General features: G+C 39.2%; 1 protein-coding gene across 3 annotated transcripts; it reads left to right on the top strand.

Annotated features, from left to right (window-relative positions):
- Positions 1–1,624: 1,624 nt before the first annotated feature.
- LOC149018951 (IAA-amino acid hydrolase ILR1-like 5) lies at positions 1,625–15,371 on the top strand. 3 transcript variants are annotated; one of them, XM_089153063.1, is made up of 6 exons: positions 1,625–2,428; positions 2,550–2,675; positions 3,192–3,506; positions 13,068–13,196; positions 14,171–14,311; positions 14,523–15,366. In XM_089153063.1, exons 1-6 carry the CDS (start codon positions 2,102–2,104, stop codon positions 14,898–14,900), a joined length of 1,416 nt encoding a protein of 471 aa, XP_089009189.1. In that variant the 5' UTR covers positions 1,625–2,101; the 3' UTR covers positions 14,901–15,366. The 3 variants fall into 3 exon arrangements, with proteins under 3 accessions (XP_089009189.1, XP_089009190.1, XP_089009191.1); XM_089153065.1 differs by having other exon boundaries at positions 2,338–2,428; positions 2,545–2,675; positions 14,523–15,371; XM_089153064.1 differs by lacking the exon at positions 14,171–14,311 and having other exon boundaries at positions 14,523–15,362.
- The last annotated feature ends 9,056 nt before the right edge of the window (positions 15,372–24,427 follow it).

Genomic DNA, 24,427 nt, shown 5'->3' on the forward strand with positions numbered 1-24,427 from the left:
AACCATGTAATCTAGACCTCCTATAATGTAGGACAACAACCATGATAGTGCAGGGGCATCAGAGGACAGTGTCCTATACCACAACCCCTGATATCCCAAGCTAGGAGTACCAAGCTAGGTATTCCCCAATCATAGTTGCACCAAACACATCATTTCATAATAAACCAAAAAGTAAAATGCATCAATCTTCATTCACGACACATCATTAACAAGTAAACATGCTTAACATTCCATTGTGTCCTTACCTATCTTAGCGAAGAAAGTATTGAAAAATGTGCTAGATCTCTCAAGCAGAACCCCCAATAAATACTAGAAAACCCCTAGATTAAGATTATAAAGTTACATTAGAGTCTGAGATTCAAACTAGGCAAGGATAGCTTCAACACAACCTCTGGAAATCGACTGGTCGGAAAGGCAGTTGGTCAAGTCGGTCGACCGCCTTACGCAACCGCCCAGTCTCGAGTATAATTCCAAGTTTGAAATTAGACTTTTGTTACCCATCATTGATCTAATTTTGGGCTAATCTAAGTCTAAACTACATTCTTAGAACTCTAAAGAGGTTACTTAGACTACAAACACCGAAAGGAGAAATTAATTCTATATCGATAAGATCCACAATTTGAATCGGATATGAAATGCACTCCTCTTGCATGTTCAATCGAGATCATCAATGGGAAGAAATAAAATCATCCAAACCACCACAATAGAACTAGAGGAGGAATAACTACTCTATAATTTAAAAAATCAGAGAGAATTCGAAAGATTCTTCACAAAAAAAGGTTCCCTTCCACCAACCACGTGTTCTCTGCCTCCATTTAGTCCACAATAGCCTTAAAAAATAAATTTATGTCGTGGAAGGCTTTAAATAGGGTGCCAGGGGAAAATTAGGGTTTTTCGGCAAAATTTTCCAATCAATTGTCTTAAACAACCGCCCCCTGGTACTCTTCAGTACTTGGATGTTTTGCTCTCCGGTTGATCACTAACACTGCTGCAACAATCAACATGTGGAGGGGTTTTACCTTGTTCTCAGACATCCATCTGCCCAATCCATCCGGATCTCGGTTGGATCTTCTTCTAGTTCCCAATAGGGTAGGTTCTTCACTAACAATATCCAGATCAATGGGCTCTGGGGCTGAAACATGAGCTTCAATCCGGATGGACCACTCCTTCTGGTTAAAGCTTCGAGTACTTAGACTTAGAATTCGGGTTTTGGGTTAGGAACATGGGGATTATTACAATCACACCTACTACAACAATGGTATCCCTACTTTATCCAAATCATCCTATCATTTATTAATTAGATGAAATTCAACGAAAGACAATGCGATTTTTGGAAAACTGAGTAAGGCCAAATAAGCCAACTAGAACTACTCCAGGTGCTAGATGTAAAAACTCATCGTTCTAATCCCCTTTCACCCACACAAATTTATAACAGTTATGTACATCAAAATCATGCTAAGAGTCAACTGAATATTGATCCGGTATTCAAAATTTTATTATTTTTTAGTCAAATGGTATTCAAAAAATCAAGAACTAAAAAAGGAGCACAAGAATCGAAATTTATGAATTGCATAAAGGTAACTCGAACATATCTATTACAGCCATTATCTAATCAAAACAATAGTAAAGTGCAAAAGAAGAAGAGAAAGTTCACAACGCTCCAAGCTTGTGCCGCTCGCCAACTCCAAATCCTAGAAAATTCCACAATCCAAAAGTCCATATCGTTCTAAATTCATCTTTCTTGTTTTTATGGAGGAAAAGATTTAGGGCATTAGGAAAGGAAACTAATTGACTGTGCGGCTTTTCTTCAGCCCAATCGACTACATTCGAGTAGGTCAATCAAGGATCGACTGACCGATTGACTGCTCAAAAAGATTGGCTCTAAAAATTGAAACTCAACAGGTGTAATATGTTTGATGACTCACTTGATCGTCGGTCGACCAACTCTTGATTCACAACCTGGGTTGGTGGGTTAGGATTCTTTTTCCTGATAGTTCTACACTTCTACTTCAGTAGCTGGGGCTGCTGTCGTTTGATTGATTGATTCTTAATGTTCATCATTTGTTAGTTGTTGTTTCCAATTGTTGTCTGAAAATCTGAGATGTGGACTATTGTTTTCTTTCTGATCATTTTACCGATTCCGTGTTCTGGATTGCATGGGGATTTTGACGAGAGCTACTCAAGAGAGCTAATGGACTCCGCTTTACAAGACAGAGACTGGTTGGTTTCCATCAGGAGAGAAATACACGAAAACCCAGAACTTCGTTTCGAAGAACACAACACCAGCGCTCTTATTCGTAGAGAACTCGATACGCTCGGCATCTCTTATTCCTTCCCCTTCGCCACAACCGGTGTCGTAGCGCTGATTGGGTCTGGTTCTCCACCCGTTGTTGCCCTACGAGCAGACATGGATGCTCTTCCGTTACAGGTCTCTGCAAACTGCAATCCCTGTTTCACTAATGCTTTGTTGCTGTCTCTGTTTACTTCTTTTGCTTTCGTTTTTCATTCTTGTCTCTGTTTGACTTCGTTGCGTTTGAGAGGCAGTATAGGAACTTGTGGAGTGGGAGCATAAGAGCAAAGTTGACGGTAAAATGCACGGATGTGGCCACGATGCCCATGTAACCATGCTTCTTGGAGCTGCTAAATTGCTTAATCAACGGAAACATAATCTGCAGGTCAATAGTCTTTGATTGGATTTCTCGCTTCCAGTCTAATTTTAATTTTCTTTACTCTCTGTGTGGGTGTGTGGGAAGGGTTAGTGTTGTCACTTTGCTGCAAATATCATATTCTGTTTAAATGAAAATCAGAGGACTTCGTCTTGGAGATTCTGGAGCAGCCATTTGGTTAAAACCTTTATTTCATCATCTTTCTCTTTTCTGTAATTTGTTTTTGGTGGATGTGTTTCTAGCACAGTGGTTGAGGCAGTAAGTCCAAAGAAGTCTTGGGTTTAAGTCTCCACCCTTCAACCTTTATTTCATCAGTTTCTCTTTCCTGTAATTTATTTTTGGTGGATGTGCTTCTAGCACAGTGTTAGATGCAGTAAGTCCAAGTAAGTCTTGGTTCAAAACAATTTTGAACAAGAAGCAGCAGCGAGGAGTTCCAGGGTCTTGTTAATTATTATTTTAATCAAGTCCATATTTTGTTTGACTCGGTTGAAATGCCTTGATATTTTTGATTGCTTGATGTTGAAGGGAACTGTGAGACTCCTCTTTCAACCTGCAGAAGAGGGTGGTGCTGGAGCCGCTCACATGATAAAGGAAGGGGCCCTTGGTGAGGCTGAAGCAATCTTTGGAATGCATGTTAACTACCTACTAGCCACGGGAAGCATAGAATCCAATGCAGGACCTGCTCTAGCAGCTGTATGTGTCTTTGAAGCAAAAATTGAAGGAAGAGATGGTCCTGCTGCAATGCCCCAAAGGAATGCAAATCCAGTACTTGCCACATCATTTGCAATCTTATCATTGCAGCTCCTCATCTCAACAGAAACGGATCCACTCCATAGTCAGGTATGCCCCTAACATAGTTTTCTTTTTCACTGGCCATTAATCTTGTATGTTTGATAGGTGCCTGTAGAATATTTTGTTTTCCTTACTACTTTAACCCTATTTTGAAAGTGACGAGTGACACTCTTCCTATACTTCTTTTGCGGGTTTAGCTTAATTCTTGGTCTACTTTGTTAAATTTTAATCTATTTGTCAATTGCACATGGGATAAAAACAAGTAAGCTACTTTTCAGCCCTGACATCACTCTTCTACCTACCAAGCCAGTTTGTTCATAAATAAAGGTGAGAGGGATATCGGCAATCCAATGCGTGAGCTTGATATACAACTTGGAGAAAACTAGCAGAGCTAGTCACATGACTGTAGTACCAAGGTAAATTATACAGGATGAGACATTAGTAGAACTACAATGACCAAATAAAAGATAGAGCTGAGTGCAAAAGGTTGAAAGCATAATAACTTTGGACTGAGAGGTGGAAGCAGCAGGTGATGGATCAATTGGAGAGGTAGAAGCATCTGGCCTAGTCAACATGTGGTGCAACATAAGCATCTCTCCAGTGAGACAGAGTCTTTAGGGGTTGCTAGTGGTGTCACCTGAGTGTGCTGAGCATGGGCAGAGTCAGATTCTCCATGGCCTTGACCTTAGCCACATCAGTGACAAGAAGTGGATTCGGGATGACCATGTAGTCTCCTACAATACTCCTCCGTGTGGCTTTCCTTCCCAATATACTCAATAACACTGGAGCATGAGCAGAGGAAGGATGATCAGCAGGGAGACCAGGTGTATGAGTCAGATTCTCCATGGCCTTGACCTTAGCCACATCTGTGATAGGAAGTGGATTCGGGATGATCGGGTAGTCTCCTACAATACTCCTCCGTGTGGCTTTCCTTCCCAAGATACTCAATAACACTGGAGCATAGCAGAGGAAGGATGATCAGCGGGGAGACCAGGTGTATCTGTGAGAGGAACTCCAGGACCATTATGGAGAACTGATAGGGTAAAAGTAGTCTGTTGACTCTCCTCAAGATGAATAAATAGCATATGGCTCCTTTGGAGAGGGAGGAGGATAGAAACTGAGAAGTTGGAATCTGATTTGATCACATTTTACATTGGACCAGCTAAGAATTTTTTATAGACCCTGCTCTTGTCCTTGTATTTGTTGAAGCCATAAGCGTCAGTTAAGAACATGTGAGCTGGCTAAATGTTAGATGTAGTCTTTTCTTGGTCATTCATCCATTTTTACAGTAAACCTTCCCATGCTAATCATGGTGGTGGGTTAAACTCCTTATACCTAAATCAAGCTCCTATTATAAGCTATGCAGATTTGAGTAGTATTTTGGCAATGATAGTTCAGGCTGAGTGGTGCCGTAACATGCTTGTGTAGATCAAACACTAGGGTTACATTTCAAACTCTAGGAAATATGTTTCTTTTACAGCGTTCCTGATCTTCTCGGTTGTCCAAAAGAAGGTACCCTGGGTCAATATTTGGCTGCATAAAGTTGATTAGAAAGGCAGTAACAAGGTTATTCGATCCATTTCCCCAAGAGAGGGTCAGCTGTAGTAGGCTTTGAAACCGTACCCAGTAAGAAACAAGTAGCAATTGAAATAAATCTAGACTAATCATATCGATTGAAGGATTGATCCCAAATAGAAAGTATTTTCTATTGAGAAGCTTCAAGCCAAAATAGGAAGTTCTAATGAATTCTTGCTGCCATACATGAAAAATATAAATTCCTATTTCAGAGAAGAAAACAGAAAATAGTAACAAGTGAAGACGGGAAAGTTTCTATAAGTTTCCTATACTTAACTCCATGTTTACTCGAACTCCCCTTCTTTAACTTTCATATCTGATTCCCCCCCCCCCCCCCCCAAAAAAAAAGTGAACTTCTACATCCCCTTCTTCTTTGATCTTTAGAAAACCCTAATTATCCCTCTTTTAACGAAATCTCAGCTTCTCTGTCCCTTTTTATTTGACTAATTTTCCAATTTTTTTTGCAATATTTTATATTTGATTCTTCTTTTGATTTCCTGCCTGTTCTGCCAAAATCAGAATGCAATCCCACCTCCCTTTCTTCCCTCCCCAATTCTCCCCTGCCCTCACCCACTCACTCCATCCATTCCTCTGCCCTGCAACCCCATCAAACTCCACCATCTCTTGTAGCCTGGCCCAAAAAAAATGACAAGCTTGAACCAAGAGATAGGTTGTGCACTTTGATTTGTGCACATACACCATTTCAAATAAGAGGTTAAAAGCTAAGAAACAATTTCCCATTTATGTTTAAGTGGTGGCTTCAAGTTTTTATGTTGCGACTTTCACTACTCTTTAACTTAGATTACCCATAGATCTGCTTTCTTATGTTTAAGATTTGCAGGAGTTCGGTTCAGTTAGTGAGTGAAACACTGAGTGGGTCTTAGCATCATTAAAGAATTAAACAGCTATCTTATCCTTTCTGTTAAGCTTTGTAATAAAACCTGGTGCAAGCAGTTTCTGCGTGATAGTGTTGCTTTAGTTGCAGAAATACCTTCACACCAATGTCTACAATTTATCTGATCTGGGTCTAAATACCCAGTACCATCTTTATGTTGCTTCTTCAGTTCACTATGGATGAAATCGTAATCATGGTCATTGGATCCAATCCGTCTGAAGAATCTTACTTCCCCTGTGAAAATTTCTTTTTTCCATAAAGAAGTGGGACCTACTAATTTTTGTGTTAGTCATGGGCGCATTGTTTTTACTTCTATTGAATAACACACCGAGTTTCAGAGCTGGAATTGCATTGATTATTTTCTTCAAAAATGTATATGGGGAATTATATTGGCTTTACCGGAACTCACATTCCATCACAATCTGTTGAGAAAATCGATTGTGGTAGAATAGCTTGAATTTATTAGTGTGATTTCATGCCCTCTATTTATAAGGTGGAAAGAGCACTATTACATAAATATCCTTACTTTGGGTATTAAGAAATATGAAAATAACATGAACCAAAGCTCTAACATAATACTCCTAATAGAACTCAACTAACACCCCCCTCAAGTTGAGGCATAGATATTAGTTATGCCCAACTTGCTTACAATAAGAAGAAAATCTCCTTCCTTCAAACCCTAAGTGAAAATATTTGCCACTTAGTCTCCGGACCTTACAAAAGGCATGTAGATGAGCCTTTGTTCCAGCTTTCTTTTGATAAAAAATCTGTCAATTTCAATGTGCTTAGTTCAATCATGTTGCACATGATTATTTGCAATACTAATGGCAGCCCTGTTGTCACAATATAGCATCATAGGGTTTGGAATTTGGACTCCAATATCTTCTAGCAGGCTTTTCAACCATAATAGCTCACAAACTCCATGAATCATAGCTTTGTATTCAGCTTTAGTATTGGATGAAGCTACCCCCCCACCCCCACAAACAACCACCACCCCACACAAGCCCCAACAAACACAGAGCCCCAACGGCGGAGGCCAGCAGAACAAGGCCTAAGCAACAACCCCACCACCTCCAAGGACAGGCACCCCAGCTCCAGCCCAAAGGATATACACCCCGACGGGAGCAAAGGCGGAACGGGGGCCACCCAAACGACTCCAAGCACACAGGGAGCAACCACCAACCAAAGACGCTACTATCCATCCTAGGCCACCATCCACAGCATCCCACGCAACGAGATCAAGACAACACCCAACACCGCACGACACAAGCGGCGAACAACGGCCAAAAATTCCAAGCAAGGAAACGCCGACACAAAGACCCGGACGACCTCTCCACCACCACCCTATTTAACGGAAACCTCATCTTCCAAACACCTCACATGATTGAACCAGGTACCAAAACAACACCCGAGAAACCCTATCGCAAGTACACCACCCATCATCGCCGATCAGACTAAAGTTACAAACTAAAAACGCGATCTACTAAGTAAAGCCGATTCCAAAGCAACTCCAGACTAATGGTAAATCCCCACGGCATCAACAACACAATATCATCCCAAAAGCAACACCGGGGACCTCATCTTGAATGTCTTGGTTAATTCATCCATACCAGTGCAAATAGATATAGGCTTAAAGCGACCCTGATGTAGCCAACGACGGGAATCTCCAGATTCTAATTTGGTATTAATCCCCACGGGTTCATCAACAACACAATACATCCAAAAAAGCATACACCGGGGACCTCACTTGAATGTCTTTGGTTAATTCATCCATTACCAGTGCAAATAGATATAGGCTAAAGGACCCGATGTAGCCCAACGACGGGAACAACGCCCCCCGCAACACAGTCACCGAACCACAACAATCCAACAACAAAACGCAACACTCTCTCAGTACTGCCAAAAACACCAGGGACCATCAAAGCCAGGCAATAAAACCAAGAAGACCCACACTCATACCCCAAAGTCTCTAATTAAGTAAATAGCCTCCGGAGATCTTCCGGCAAAACCCAAAGGCCCAGCGTAGAAGTGTCCAAACGGGCAAACTCTCCCAAACACCGATGGCTCATCAAAAGCCCCATAGTATTACAACGAATATCTCCAGTAAATGGAACCACAACACCCCTCCAACACGGCACCCGTGCCAACAAAACAACAGTCAACCAAACAGTCCAGGGCCAAGCCCCAACTCAAGGGATTCACGGACCGGCGCGAGCACCCCAAAGCCACTGGACATCGAAATCTACGATATAAGTCGGACCTGGTGCCTGGTGAAAAGGTAATCGCCGAAACATAAGTGCTGAAGAATGCTCATTAGTAAACTAGAGAAATAGGTTTCCCATCCAATATCCTCCTCACAAACTAATACTACCATCTCCAAATACATCTAACAGGAAGATCTCTACTCCCTACCCCATCAGCTATCTATAAATAGACCCCCCGGCCCAAAAACAACTCCATACCCCGCCGCAACAGCCACTATCCAACCTAACCAGAAGATCCTCAACATCTTAGCGCATGCCGAAACTAGCACCTAATGGCAACGAACCTCACACCCACCACCACGCCCATAAGAATGAGTCCCGATCACCAGAACATCTAGCCACCCAAACACAAGCCATCTCATCCAAGCATGGTATCCCCAAAATCCCACCGTGACTACTTCATAATGAATGATTAGAGTACTCTCCCAAACACCATCACGGGATAGTTACCGGACCAGGCGGGACTAAGCACAACCAAGACCACAAGCAGGGCGAAGCCCCCGGACACCCAACCGCACAACAATCTATCAGCACAGTAAGAAGAAATCATGGCTCAGCGTCCACTGAAAGTAATTAAAGCATCTCGAAGAAGTAAATATAGATAGATCAAAAGAGAGCAAAACCAAAAGAAACCCCCCACCCTCCAAACCAACCTCCAGAACACTCCAACCTCGACCAAAGTCCACAAACACCCCAGATAACCCGGAATCCGCAAACCACCAACCCCAAAACAGCAGACCACAACCACGAGGTGCAAGCACAAAAAAGCAAACCGAAGAAAACCACACCCACAACACCACAAAAAAACCACAAACCCACCAAGATCCCGAACCAAAGAAAGCACCAAGGACCCCCACAGCGAGAAGCAAAACCAACACAACAACAAGAAAGACAGCCAAGAGCCAAAAAGAGGACAGGAGGGAGACAGGGGGGGGACCAAGGAGGGGGGAGAGGCACGGAAAGAAAGGTGGGTCGGGGCCCTCCACGGGGGGGGGGGGGGGGAAAACGGGGGGGGGGGGGCCAAAAAAAAAGAAGGAGGGGAGAGGGGGGGGGGGGGGGGGGGGGGGGGGGGAGGGGGGGAGGGGGGGGGGGGGGGTGGGGGGGGGTGAGTGACAAAAGTATTCCTTTTCCAAACGTTCCCTTTAAATACTTGCATTATTCGGTAAGAACCTTCATATAAGCTAAATATGGATCATGTATGAATTGACTCACTATCTCCACGACATAACCAATGTCTGGCTTGGTGTGAGATAAGTAAATAAGCTACCCTACTAGCCTTTGAGATCGTTCTTTGTCCATTGGTTTTCCCTCTTTCTCCTTAAGTTTAGCTCCAATCTCAATCGGGGTATTAACTGCTTTACACCCCAACATTCCCACTTCGATAATAAATCTAGGACATACTTCCTTTGGGATAGGTATATATACCCTTCTTTGACTCCACCTCAATCCCTAGGAAGTATTGTAACTTCCCTATATCTTTAATCTCAAACTCTCTGCGAATAAAGTCCTTCAATCTTTAAATTCTTTACCATCATTTCTTGTGATGACAATATTGTCCACATAAACAATGTGAAGTGTGATATTGGTACCTAACTTCTTGACACATAATTTATGATCAACATTGTTTTGCTTGTACCCAATAGAGGCACTGTCTTCTAGAGGCATCCAAACCTGCATCTAGGAGACTGTTTTAACCCATAAATTAACCTCTTCAACTGACAAACTTTCCTCGTAGTATTATCATCAGAGAAACCATGTGGGGTTTTCATATAGACTTCCTCCAACTCCTCATGCAAAAAGGCATTCTTTGCGTCTACTTTGTGCAACTTTCAATCTTTGTTCACAGCTACAGACAACAAAACTCTGACAGTGTTCAATTTTGCAACTGGGGCAAATTTCTCCTGATAATCAATCTCATATGTGTGGGTAAACCCCTCTGCAACTAGTCTAGCCTTCAACTTGTTGATGGATCCATCCATGTTTTGTTTAACTACAAACATCCATTTACAACCCACGGGTTTTTTTTCCTGAACAAAGTGTAACCAACTATCAAGTGTCATTTTTCTTCATTGCTTGCATTTCCTCTATCATAAATGCCTTCCATCTCTTATCAACATAGGCTTCCCTATTAGCTTTTGATATCTTCCTTTGTCCACTAGTTCTCCCTCTTTCTCTTTAAGTTTAGCTATAGCCTCAATGGGGGTATCAACTGCTTTACACTCCAACATTCTCACTTCTGATAATAAATCTAGGATATACTTTCTCTAGGATAGGTTTATGGCTTTCTTTAATTGAGCCACCTAAATCCTTAGGAAGTACTGTAACTTTCCTAGATCTTTAATCTCAAACTCTCTGCCAAGAAAGTATTTCAACCTTTGAATTTCTTTGTCATTATTCCCTGTGATGACAATATTGTCTACATAAACAATGACAAGTGTGATATTGGTACCTGACTTCTTGACAAACAGTTTATAATCAGCATTGCTTTGCTTGTACCCAATAGAGGTCACTGTCTTCTGGAGGCATCCAAACCAGCATCAAAGAAATTGTTTTAACCCATAAATTGACCTTTTCAACTGATAAACTTTCCTTGCAGTATTGTCATTAGAGAAACCATGTGGGATTTTTATATAGACGTCTTCCTCCAATTCCCCATGCAAGAAGGCATTCTTTGTGTCTAGTTTGTGCAAGTTCTAATCTTTGTTCACGACAAAACTTTGACAGTGTTCAGTTTCACAACAGGAGCAAAAGTCTCCTAAGAATCAATCCCATTTGTCTGGGTAACCCTTTTTCATAGTTACAATTTTTTTTTTTTTTTTGAAGGTGGTGAGGCTGAATAAAAAAAAGAATCGAAGGTGCTGGTTTGGTGATATTTGCAAGCGCTAGAATGGTTTCCCCCTTGTTTTGCAACTATGATCTCTATTTTTTAGTTGTAGAGGTGAAGGAGGTGGAGGCAGTGGCCGGCTAGGAGAATTGCATCAGTCTTTGGTTGTGGCAAGTGATGATGGTAGTGGTTGCAGATGGCAGAGGAGGTGGAGGCAGTAGCAGTGAGAGAGAGTCGCTACGGTGAGGAAAATCGAGAGAGATAATCAATTTCTCTAGTTCCCTCTTTTTCCCCCTTTTTTTTCTTCCCTTAAACGACCTTTGGCTCTAATACCATGTTGAGAAAATCGATTGTGGTAGAATGGCTTGAATTTATTAGTGTGATCTCAAGCCCTCTATTTATAATAAGGTGGAAAGAGCACTATTACGTGAATACCCTTGGATAACAAGAAATATAAAATTATATGAACCAAAACTCTAACAGAATTGAATTCAACCAACACAATCTTCTTTCCTAACTTCATTGTCGATGAAATCTCACACCCCTCTCCCACTATTATTAGATTCATCACTGCATGAGAGATAACCAACACCCACATAGTCCTCTTGTGATGTTCTCCATCCACAATTTGCCATTGATTTCTTGTTGGGTGAAGGATAGGAAGGATAGTTATTGAATAATAGATATTGGACAATTAATAATAAAAAAAAATAAAGCAAGAGGAGAGAAATTAGGAAATTCTATTAAATTAGAGGGTAGTTTGGGTATTCTAAAAGATCAGGGGAAAGGGAGAAGTAGGAATTCATATTCTTAGGGGTGGGGGGGGGGGTCATATGTGAATGTACCAGTATGGGAGTTTGAGTAAACATGGAGTATGTATAGGGGACTCAAAAATTTTCCTAGATAAGAAACTTCCTAAGACTGTTGCAATGAAATAGAATATCATACTATCATACTACCGTATAAAAATAGAACCCCAATTCAGTTATGGTATGTTGTTTCATGGGACCAAAATACCCTTCCACCATAACAACATGCCTTTTCCTCATTGAATATACCCTTTGAAACCACCTCCGTATAATATTCGTTGAATCAGACTGCCAACGAAACATCCCACCTATCCTTAAGAGGTAAACCTCTTCAACTAACACCATCTCACCCAAACACTAGGTCTCTTCACCTCCCTTATTTCTCCCATAAATATTATTCACAACCAAAAAGTTTCTCACTATATTTCATCCCACCCCAAGAATCTGCCTAATAACCACATCAATCAACTTAATAACTCATGAACGTTTAAAAAATAATTTAAGCTCGATCATTTATCTATTCCCTTAAAAGAAAATATGTATATATTTATGTTATTAAAATAAAAAAAAATAATAAAAAAAAAACCATGTGCGTTTGTATGTGAAAATTTTCTAGTACTTTCTAAGACTGAAAATGAAAACTAACCTATCAGTAGCATTAGGATAGAAGTTTTCTCCACTTGATGCATGATGGCAACATTAGCATTAGAATATATTTTTTTCAAACAGTGTTTTGGTCCTTTTTCTTTCATATTTCAATCTTCATCAAGATTATTGTAAAAATCTTCATTATTTTTGCCCGTGGTTTCCATGCAATCTTCTTAACTTTGTTTTTAGCAATTTTATATCTTTTTATATTCTCTACCACAGTATTTTGCCATGCCTTGAAACTAGCTTCCTGGCAATTTTATATCCTTTAGATCTGCTAACTCTTTAATGTTTTGCATCCCTTAAAACTAGCTTTCTTAGCCTTAATGGTTGCTCGTGTCTAATTATGCCTCCGCCAAGTTCCATTGTCATGGCATGTACCCTTTGATTCCCCTAGAACCTCTGTGGCAACTCTAACACAAGTTGTCATCTCGTTTCATGTCATATGACCCTATCCTTCAAAGTCCCATTTTCAGTATTTACATTCAAAGAATCTCCATTTTAAGCTCCACAAACTTATCTATATTTCCTACTAGCAGTTTTGATCAAATATATCTCGTGCGACTTCTTGCTAATGCTAGCTTTCTGTTGAAGGTACTCTCTGTTACCTATGTACGAGGAGGGTCGGCATTAGATGCGATTCCTTCATATGTAGAATTTGGTGGCACTTTGAGAAGTCTCACCACTGATGGCCTGCATCAACTCCAGCAGAGGGTAAAAGAGGTATTTTAAATCATGACTTTCATCTTGTTGTTACTTGGTTCCTTCTGTTTAATATTTTTCCTAGTGACTTCCTGTTAACATAAATTGTTGGTTAGCAAAATTTGGTATTTAATTCTGCAAAAAAATGTTACCATTCCTAAAATGGCATGAACTTACCTGAATAATATTGCTAACATACTGCACTTAACGTTTTATTGGTGTTGAACTGCAAGTCAGTAATTCATCACATATGTCGTTAAATCATGGCCTAGGTGCCCTAAATTGGGGCTTAAGCATATGACTTTCAATCACACCCGAATGCAGCACCACTTTATCATTCATATAGGTTGAGCACCTCTGTTATAGGTTCAGCACCACTCATGTTTATAAAAATATGAGTGTGCAAAATATCTTCCATAAGGTGTCACTTGTCCTAGTCTATGTGTGTGGTCTTGGTCGCTTGTTCTTCATTCTTGAGCACTTAGAAGCGTATTTACGTGTGTGATAGTTCAGTGAATGTCTTCTATTGTGTAGATATCTCGTTTAGAGTCTTGAACATCATTCAGGCGATTTAAGACGTTCCTTGGCTACGTTTGCTTGTAGATACTTTAATGTATTGTTTTGATGTGTCTTTCTTCGATCTTACATGAGTAACATGTCAGTGCTTATATATGAAAAAGGATATTTAAATGTCCACTCCCCCCCCCCCCCAAAAAAAAAAAAATAATAAATAAATAAAAAAAAGAAAGAAAAAGAGTGAGGCATAATTTTTGTTTTAGTTGTTATTTAAACTTTATGGGTTGAGTATATGTAATCATGCTAAAATATGTTTCAGGTAAATATTATTAAAAAAAAAAAAAAGAAAAAAGGAAAGAAAAGAAAACTAAGAAGAAGAGGGGGGGGGGAAGGCTGGAGGCATAATTTGAATATATGAATGTCTTTTTCTATGTGTAGACTAGCAGATTCATTGGAACCTTTTAATTTAAAAAACCCAGAGAAATTGTTGCAGTGCTGAGAAGGTCATTGTTTCTCCGGGACTTATTAACTTCTTGGGCAATCTAGATGCAGTTAGTGTGAATGGAGATGATAACCAGAGCAAGCTGACTTCTGAACCAGAGGTCAAAACCCATGCAATGGTTTGGTCCAACTCTTACATCCCAGAAGTGTGCTCCATTCATTAAAAGAGTTTGCTGTATGGTGACAAGTGTCTATGAGTTCCATCTTTACTCTCAGGAATTTGGGATTTTAAGCGGAATAGTTAATTTATGAGTTTTGAGTTATTTGTTGCAATAAATCAGTTGAGCTGGGCTGGTTTACAAATTACATTCTGTATGAGATTGTTTGCAGGTTATCGAACAGCAGGCAGGTGTACACAGATGTAATGCGATGATCAACTTGATGGAAGAGAAGTACCCATCATACCCAGCTGTGATGAATGATGAGAGGTTGCATGAACATGTGAAGACAGTAGGGAAGCTTCTTCTTGGTCCCAATAACGTAATGATAGGCGGGAAGGTGATGGCAGGTGAAGATTTTGCTTTCTATCAGGAAGTGATTCCTGGAGTGATGTTCGGTATTGGAATCAGAAACGAAGCAGCAGGATCTGTTCACTCTCCACATTCCCCTCACTTCTTTCTTGATGAGGATGTGCTTCCTATTGGAGCAGCATTGCACGCCGCACTTGCAGAGATATATATGAATGAGTCTTCAACTTTAAGATTCTAAAATTTGATGACAAAGATGTGTTAAGGCTCACTGTATATCTGCTTAAGAAGCAAATTTGACAATCTTTGCTGGTTATAGGCAGGCCCTGGGGATCAATACACCTACTCCTCTAGGGATATCTTGGAATCCCACTACACCACACCACTGGAAAAACCTACGATGTAATTTCCTTTGCTGGATCTTCAAAGTACTGCACAACATGATAAAATAAAATGTTATTTTTCTACACAAGTTCCACTAGAAGGACCAAATCCCTCTACAATAAGTAATCCATTCATGATTTTTTTATTTATTATTTATTTATTCTTTATTTTTAGATACAAGGATCAAACTTTATCTATTTATAAATGAAAGAAGCATAAACAAATAGAGGAACAAATCACTCAATCCTGCAACTTTACTTTGTCTAACACACCAAACTCGCTGGCTCCTTTATTATGAAATACAGCGAAAACAAGAACAAAACCAACAACATCTACTACTAGGGCTAATTGGCCTAAACCAAACCTGAACCTAAGAAGCTGCCACACATCCTGTTGCAGCTCCTTTTGGTTGTGGCCGGGCCACTCGCCAATGGGGTACGAAGTCTGATCCTTCGCCGCTGACTTTGCAAGGAAGTCAGCAATAAGATGTGCCTCATGAAAGCAGTGGGTAATCCTCCACTTTATACTATATAAATATGTTGTCAAACCATTCTCAAGAGCATTGGTGATTTGGTGCTCTTCTACTTCCCTTTCCTCTCTTAAGCCTCCCTCTATGTTTTCAAGAAATGACATCTCCCCCCCCCCCTCATGTAAGGTTTTGAGGCATTTTTACCATTTTAACTCCCACTAAATAGCATCAGCCGGGAATGGTTGGTGGTCCACAGATCGACCAGGGTGGCCCACTAAGAGAGTTGTACTAAACCAAGCTCCCTAGGATAAGTATGTGTACACACAAGCGATTAAATACTGGTGTAGACTTGTAGTGCGATGGGATTTACCTGATGGAAACATTTCATATATGCAGTTTCTGAAATTGGAGTATCCACCAGTGTTCCTTTTTTGGTTCTCTCCTTGCACACCTACATGGTATGGAACATCTACTTCCATATTTGTGGGTTGACTTGTGGGTCTATCCTCAATGCCCATAGAATAGCCACATTAGCTCTCTCGGGTTCCGAACGTTCAATTTAACCAGGTTAGAATCCTGAGGGAGATATCACATGTTGAGTTGCCTAAGGCTATAAACTCATTGGTTGCAAATGGATGTACAAAATCAAGAAGGATTCCTGAGGAAAGATCGAGAGATTTAAAGCCAGTCTGGTAGCTAAGAGATTTATTCAAAAAGAAGGAATTGGCTATAATGGGACTTTTGCACTTGTCTTTTCTAAGGACACTTTTAGGGTAATTATGACATTAGTAGCTCATTTTGATATGGAATTGCACCAAATGGATGTAAAAACTGTTTTTTTTTGAATGAAAACATTGATGAAGATGTTTATATAGTTCAATAAGAGGGTTTTGTGATGGATGGTTTTGATCATTATGTGTGTAAACTCCAGAAGTCTATTTATGATCTCAACCAAATGTCCAGATAGTGGTACTTAATGTTTGATTGTGGTGTGACTTCATTTAATTTTGTCAAGAACTTCGAAGATCAATGTATATATAGTAAAGTTAGTGGGAGGATTTTATCTTCTTCATTCTTTATGTTGACAACATTTTGCTTGCTATTAGTGATTGGCTTACTACATCAAACCAAACAAATGTTGTCTGAAAATTTTGATATGTAGGACCTTGGTGAGGCATCTTTTGTCCTAAGCATTGAGGTCCATTGGGATTATTCATGCCATTTATTGGCTACTCAAAGTGCATATGTAAATTGTATTTTGAAGATGTTCTGTATGCTGGATTGCAAACTTGGGAATGTTTTGATTCTCAAGGGAGATAAACTGAGCCTATTGTAGTATTCTAGAAATGATGTTAAGAGAGAACATATGAAGAAAGTACCCTATGTTAGTGCACTTGGTAGATACAGTCAAACCCTAGTCATGATCAATAGGTTGCTATGAAGAAGGTTTTGAGGTGCCTAAAGAGGACAATAAGTTATATGTTAATCTACAAGCATGTTCCAAACTTGTAGTTGGTTGGGTATACAAATTTTAACTTTGCTGGTTGTCAGGATGATCAAAAGCCGACATTAGACTATATTTTCTTGATGGTTGGAGGGGTAGAATCGTGGAAAATATGAAGCATGGTATATTTGCTTCTTCTACAATGTAGGCAAAGTTTAGAGTGTGTTATGGACCAACTACTTATGTAGTTTGGCTAAGGAATCTTATTAGTTAGTTGACAATTTTTGACTTTGTGGATAGATGTATCCAACTGTACTATGGTATTCTACCATGTTGTTTATTAACACAATTAAAGTATTACAAGGTCTAAACACATGAAAATAAGTATTTGGCCATTAAAGAAAATGTTAAACAAGGTGATATCACAGTGAAAAAATATTTGTATAAATGATATGGTTGTAGATCCCCTAACTAAGGGTCTTTGTCTTAATGTCTTTGAGACACACATAGTGACTATGGGCTTGGGGACATCCTCAGATGCGGTTTCTTAGTGAGAGTTCTTGTATCTTGCTCAGTTGTGTAATAAAGATGTACACTGATTACCTAATGTTTGAATTCAATAAAGATCTTTGGTGACACATGGGTGTTCACAATTATTACCATATTGCATATTATGTAAGTCTTAAGGTATGTGTTATCTTAAGCAAATGCTAGGACATTTACTTTTAGCTTTAAGGTATATTATATAACACATAAAGTTAAATTTGAGTTATCAAAGGATGACATAAAGATTCATGAGAACCATTAAGTATACTCTCTCAGAGCATTGACTCATATAAAATAAGATATTTGTACTAACATAAGGGAATGACACATAGTGTCATTCAATTGTCACACTACTATATTGCATCCATTTCAATGTAGTTAAGAGTTTTTTTTTTTTTTTTTTTTTTTTGAACCATGGATGATTTAGTGTAGCTTAAAAGATGCAATTATTGCCATGACTCCATAAGTTGTGCACATAAAGGTCAAAACATTCTCAATGTGTTTTTCAATTTTATTCTTAAAAACAAAAAGAGTTTTGTTTTATTTGACTGATTATAATCATAATATGGCCAGTGGTAGAATATTAGAATACTGGTGAAATACTCCACATAAGGTGAACATTATTAATTGTATCTTATTTTATTTGGTTTTCCTAATTTAGTTTAATATGGGAGACATAGTTACTAAACCCTAATATGGACTGCCTAGTAAAAACAAAGACATTGAAGTGGTTGCTTGGTCAAAAAAATTGAACTCGTTGGCAACTTCGAAAACCCTAGTCTCCCGGCCCACGCTGAACGCTCCCCAACAACGTGCTGTTTGAGGCGGAGAGTCTCAGCCTCTGCAGTCTCTCCGCCTCCATTTCTCTCTCTTCTCCTCTTCCCACCTTCTTGCCTTCCCTCCTCTGCTCGAAGCTGAACTTCAGATCGGAATTGTTTTTTCCTTCTGTTTTGTCTTCTCCTTCTTTGGTTCGAAAACCAGATTTGTTTCTGAACGCTCCTCTCCTATCTCTCCCATCTCTGTCTCTCCCGTCTCTGTCTCTCTCGTCTCCGTCTTTCCCGTCTCCGGCTTCTGCTCCTCACCCATCTCCATCTTTGTCTTCGTCATTCCCACCTCCGCTCTCCGTCTCTCCTTTCTCTGGTTCCATCACCAGATCTGGGGTTTTTCCCTTAGATTTGTTTGTTCTTACCAATCTGTCTCCTCTCTTTCCGATCTGTTTGTTTGCTCCCACTTCTCTTTTCTTTCTTTTTTTTAGGATAAAAAATAAAAAAATAAAAAAATAAAAAAAATTATGGTTGCAGGGAGATTTGGTGCATACCACAGAACAACCCAGATCTGGAGTCCAAGTTCTTCTGTGGAAGGCTTTACAGGTACGCCTTTACGGCTGTGATGGATGGCAGGCCAGACCTTTTCCGCAATATTGTTGCTCCCTACGCGACAACCACGGTTCCACCCTTGTGTGTTTTTGTGTCCGCCCTTGTGGCATGTTTTGCGTCCACCCATGTGGTGTGTAAATTTCCGCATTTGTGGTGTGTTCCCCCCTTATGTGGGTGTTGGTGCTTAACTGCTGTTGTATTGGTTACAACTGCTCTAAGGGTTTCGTGGGCTTGACCCATCCCTTAGCCTGGATGACCCCGTCTATTGCATGTACGACAGTTTGGTCATTTCCGCTCCTTGGTTCGGACCGAACCTTGTGTTTTCATGCACCTATCTATTGTATTTTCCTTTCTTTTGCGGGTCTATTTTTTTTTCTTAGTTCATGAATGAAGTGTTATTTACCAAAAAAAAAGAAGGACTGCCTAGTGTGGGCTACTAGGGACTATTAGATCTTGATGGAAGATCTAATGAGTTTGCCTAGATAAAGAGATGCTAGGTCTTTCATCTAACCCTAATCAATCACACATTTTTCTCTGTACATAAGGTATGAGTTAAGAGAGTGTTGTTCTATTAAGTTAGTGAATATGAATGAGCTTAGAGGAGAAGACCCTATTGTCAATAAGAGAGTTTGATTTAATGGGGGATTGAAGAAAAGACTCCACAGTGTATCGTCTCCAATGGATCGCAAAGAAGGTATGCTTCATGATCTTGTACTGTCATTATTTATGGTGTTTTTAATCAATCTATGTGATTTTGGTTTGGATTCTAATCTTACATCCTACTTAAGTGAGATTTGTTGGATTTGGTTGTTTTTCTCCCCTATCTAGATTGGTTGAAACTTCGGTTCAGTTGTGTAAAAGGGCTACTTGAGAAGGTGGAGCTTTCAAGGATATTAAGTTTTTAAGATAATGAAGTTTTCTCAAGGATGGATATTAAAAAACAGTTGGATAGTGGAGTCATTAACAAGCCTATGTGTTCCAAGGAGTTGAATGATTCAAGACATGCAATATGGAAATTATTGTAGATACTTTTGGAAGAGATGTATGGATCGAAAGGATGGGATGTCAAGTTTGGTTAGACATACAATAAGAACAACAACAAGCCTTGTCCCAACTAAATGGGATTGCCTTCCAATCAGCTTTATTTGAGGCCACATTAGATAAAAGGCCTAAAGATATGCATATCCTTTCTAACCAATTCTTTTAAGGTTATATTGGGTCTTGCAATTAGTTCTTTTAATTCATTCAATATGGATTAAATCGCTTCTCCACATAGGGGCATTTACAAGTTTGATCCAACATGCTAATGAAAAAGATGAAATAAGAATGAGAGTAGTTGTTATGTGTGACTAGAATCCTTGAAATTAGTTTGAAAATTGATCTCACACAATCATACTTTGACAGATAGCCTGAATGAACCATTTGCTAAGATTTATGGTGGAAGCAAAGGACTTGGGACGACCCATAAATTCTATAAATATATACCTTGGTTCTCTTACAGAGTCATTGTGAGGTGGTTTGGGGACTTCCACCTTAAGGTTCTGGGTGAAAGTTTTGTAAGCCATTATGGCGTTGGTGAGAGATCTCCATTGTGTACATAGTGAAAGTTCTTGTTCTCCATCGGTCGAGCAGCACACCATGTTGGTGTATGAACAAAATTAAATCTTTCTGTTGCTTGGACTTGTTTCCATTTCTATTCGTGATTTCTTGGTGTTAATTTTAATAGCGATACTTTACATAGCTAGAGAAGAGAGTTGGAGAAGCAATAAGAAGAAAGAAAAAGAGGTGAGTGAGTGACTAATTGTTAAGAGAACAAATAATAGTTGCAATAGGGACTAGGGTTTGGGTATCAAATTCAAATATACAAAAAATTTATTCTTTTATATATCTTAGTGGAAATTTGATCACCGTGTTGATGTAGGTTGTATTACTAAACTTCATAAGTCTTTTGTAGTTTATGTGTGTTATACTCAAGACACAAATTTACTGTTTAGTTTGAAAATTTTTATCAGACGCCATGTAATACCCATTCTCTTATAAATGCTCTTGTTGCATACACTAAAGATTTGTGGGTCATTTCATTCAAACCGGTTGATACATTTGAAATTGTTGACAAAAAATTGTCGGACAACCTATAAACATTAATATAAGAAATGAATAATATATCATGACTAGTGGTGCGTATGAGAATATGATTATGAATATCTATGAGATAATTTGATTACACTAAGTATGGTCTATTTTAATCATGACTCTTGCATCTTACTAGGAAAACTACACTAATTAGGATATCTTATGCTTCTAGTGTTGTATTGTTGGTAGCGAAATAACTAGAATATGAAAGAAATGAAAATAAAAGGTTGAAAATATTATTAAATAAATTACTAAAACAATGCTTCCACATAGGAAATCAGAGTTCGAATCCCCTGAGGCCCAAGGGTGAAGCTCTACCTATATTAATTATATAAAAGCTCCCTTGTGGATGTAGTCGAGGTGCACATATGCTAGCCCAGATGAGCCTCTTATCCCCCCACCCCAAAAAAAAGAAAAATTACTAAAACAAATAGGTAAAGAAAGTGACTTTCATGTGAGAATTTGATATAAGAGAGCCTTGATCCTCTACTGATTATGTGCTCTTTCATAGCTCTCCACCAAACACTAGTAGGGGGACCTACATGTGAACGCTAACAAGATAGATTAGAAATGGAACCCCTTCTTAGATATAAAGACTTGAACATCATTGATCGCTAGCTTATAGTGGAGGATTCTATTTGGCTTCTCTCCTTGGGGAAAATCTCCCAATGAGTGCTCAATAAGTTGCAGAATCCAGCCATGTGTAGTATTCTAATCCAATGGCAATCATTGATTTACACTAGTAAGTTAGCTTTGTTAATCGCATAACCTAGTCACGTCATCAAATTCAACACTGATTTGTACAAGAGTTATGAATCTGTGATGTATTTCGTATTTTTATCCATGCATTTGTATTCTTATCCATTGCTCCATTCTTCGTTTAATTTTATACCTCCTTATAGTATATTATTGCCATTGTACAATTAAGTTGCATTTGCATACGAATCCCAATTAACCTTATTGAACTTGGTTGCCAACAATGATAGCTTACGCATAATCTATACAACTAGACCAACAAACACAAATCTTTTTGCTACCCAATATCATATTTATCATTTTTTAGAATGTTTTATTAGTAACCAACCAAATTATCTATGTTGACTTGAGTCCTTCAATAATTAATAGAATATTAATCAAATACAACCAAATGTTGATAATGACTTTCAAATATTAGTGGTAGCCTCCATGGATACAATAAGACTAGAAAGTCTTAGGTTGAAATTTCCAACTCTCCACAACTTATAAAAAATTTCCCTTCTAAAAATCATACTTTTGACCCTCCACACCTTATGGTTTCCTTTTTTTTTTTTTTTCGGGCATCCACTTAAGTGGGAAAATTTTCATGGCGCCCACCTTTAGGTTTTTGCATAATTCTAAGTTACCCACTGTTAGTATTCAAATATTTGATTGTTACCTTTGTTGGTCAAGTAACCAACATACGCATATACATATAAAAACACTAAAATACACCTCACCGAATCCACCACCACATCCTCCTCCGACTTCGGCGGCGACTGTATGACGAGAACTTTTGACTCACATTTTCAGTCCTCACCACTTCTTCTCCAACGTTTCTTTGTGCATGGTTTGGCTCTTTGGTTATCTTGATTTTCCTTCCCTTTCACCATGTGTAATTCTATCCTCTCTATGATTACCGATGAGAACTTGAACAGGGAACGAATTAACTCGAGAAGAATTCGAGAAAAAGCAAAGTATATTCCCCAATCATCAATGATTTGATTAATACAAAGACTGTATTGAGAGATCTTTGTGTAGCAGTTAAGAAGGTAAGCATAAATCTACAAAACCTGAATCCCATCATTGGAAAAAACTTGAAATATAGCAAGAGAAGAGGAGCAGCATGATTGAAAAACATAAAGGGATTGATAGACAACAAGGAGAATTCGAGCTTTCCATTATCGGAGCAACGATCGCAATTACCATGGACCAAAGTGCATCAACGTGGGAAATCCTATAAGGAACTTATAAGGCCCAATAAATTCAAGCACACCAGAATTCGATTTGGATGATTAATTTCAAATTAGATACACAAGCTTTGCCTTTTCCTCTTCCTTGCATCTTACATATGGAGTTTGCATATTGGTTCATCGATCAGCATTTTTAGGGACTTCAAGAACAAAGTTGTTAAGGTCTTGATCTCACAATAACCCCAAGAAATGAACATATACTCGAATTTTTTCAATCTTGGAATTCTGGGGTTTGATCTCATTCGGCTCTGGTAACAATGAACCACCACAGATAGGGTACGGTTTCTACTAAAATGATGATCCTCGCCTTCATTCACAAATACCACCTCAACAAAAATAGTTACAACTCAAAATATGGTTTTCACTATAGAGAGTCAAAGGAGAGGAGGAAGCAAGGATGGATGCTGTTCGTCGAAGGTTCTCGCCATACGATTTTCGGAGTTGGAGGAGGAGTTCGTAGTAGCTATTAGCCATCATATGACCGTTGGAGATCTTTGGAAAATATGATCGTTGGAGATAATATGACCGTTGGAGATCTTAGATTATATGACCGTTGCAAATAATTTCTTTCCTTATGTATAGCATGTTACATTTATTTTATTCTTTACTTGATTGTATTATATATATACATGAAGAAGTAATACAAAATCACTCCTACACAAAATCATCTTAACATGGTATCAGTTTAGGACGATCCAAACATTTTCAAGTGACGCTATTTTTTTTTCAAGAGCAGTCAACGATCCCTACGTTGTTGTTTTCTTTCCGCTGCCTTTACAATGACGGATCCATCTATCAATGCTCTTGCTACAGCTGTTGTTGCTTCCACTAATGTTGTTTCCATCAACTTTGATGGTTCTTCTCCATATTTTCTACATCATTTAGATAATTTTGGTGCTATACTCATCACGCAGCTTTTACGCGGCGATAATTATCCCACTTGGAATCGTGCAATGCGGATGGCTCTTGAGGCCAAACATAAGCTTGCATTTATCGATGGCTCCTTACCTAAACCCGCCGCTGATTCTTTGGAACTTCACGCATGGACACGATGCAACAGCATGGTCCTTTCTTGGTGGCTAAATGCTCTCTCACCTGATATTGCTAATAGCATTCTTTACATCTCTACTACCCACGAGGTTTGGGATGATCTTCGTGATCGTTTTTCTCAAAAAAATGCTCCTCGAATTTTTGAGATCCGACGTAGCATTTCTAATTATCGTCAAGGAACCTCTTCTTTGGCATCTTATTAGACTATTCTCAAGGGTTTTTGGGATGAAGTCGACTCACACAACCCTTCCCCACCCCCAGTTGTGTTGTTGCCACGTCGCTCCGCCCGGTCGCATAATCCCCCCTCCCATTTGAAGGACTACATATGCTCGGCTACTCACGCCACATCATCTTCTTCGGATGCCGGTAAACTCTTTC

This window comes from Hakea prostrata, chromosome 4 (genome assembly GCF_041222555.1).
Source record: "Hakea prostrata isolate BN-2017 chromosome 4, UWA_Hpros_2, whole genome shotgun sequence".
Lineage (NCBI taxonomy): Eukaryota > Viridiplantae > Streptophyta > Magnoliopsida > Proteales > Proteaceae > Hakea > Hakea prostrata.

Bases quoted from the DNA above. Each gene is read 5' to 3' on its own strand.
- LOC149018951 (XM_089153063.1), top strand. From the start codon at position 2,102: ATGTGGACTATTGTTTTCTTTCTGATCATTTTACCGATTCCGTGTTCT. The intron at 3,507-13,067 runs GTATGCCCCTAA...TTTCTGTTGAAG, and splicing joins CGGATCCACTCCATAGTCAG to GTACTCTCTGTTACCTATGT. The intron at 14,312-14,522 runs GTTTGGTCCAAC...GATTGTTTGCAG, and splicing joins AGGTCAAAACCCATGCAATG to GTTATCGAACAGCAGGCAGG.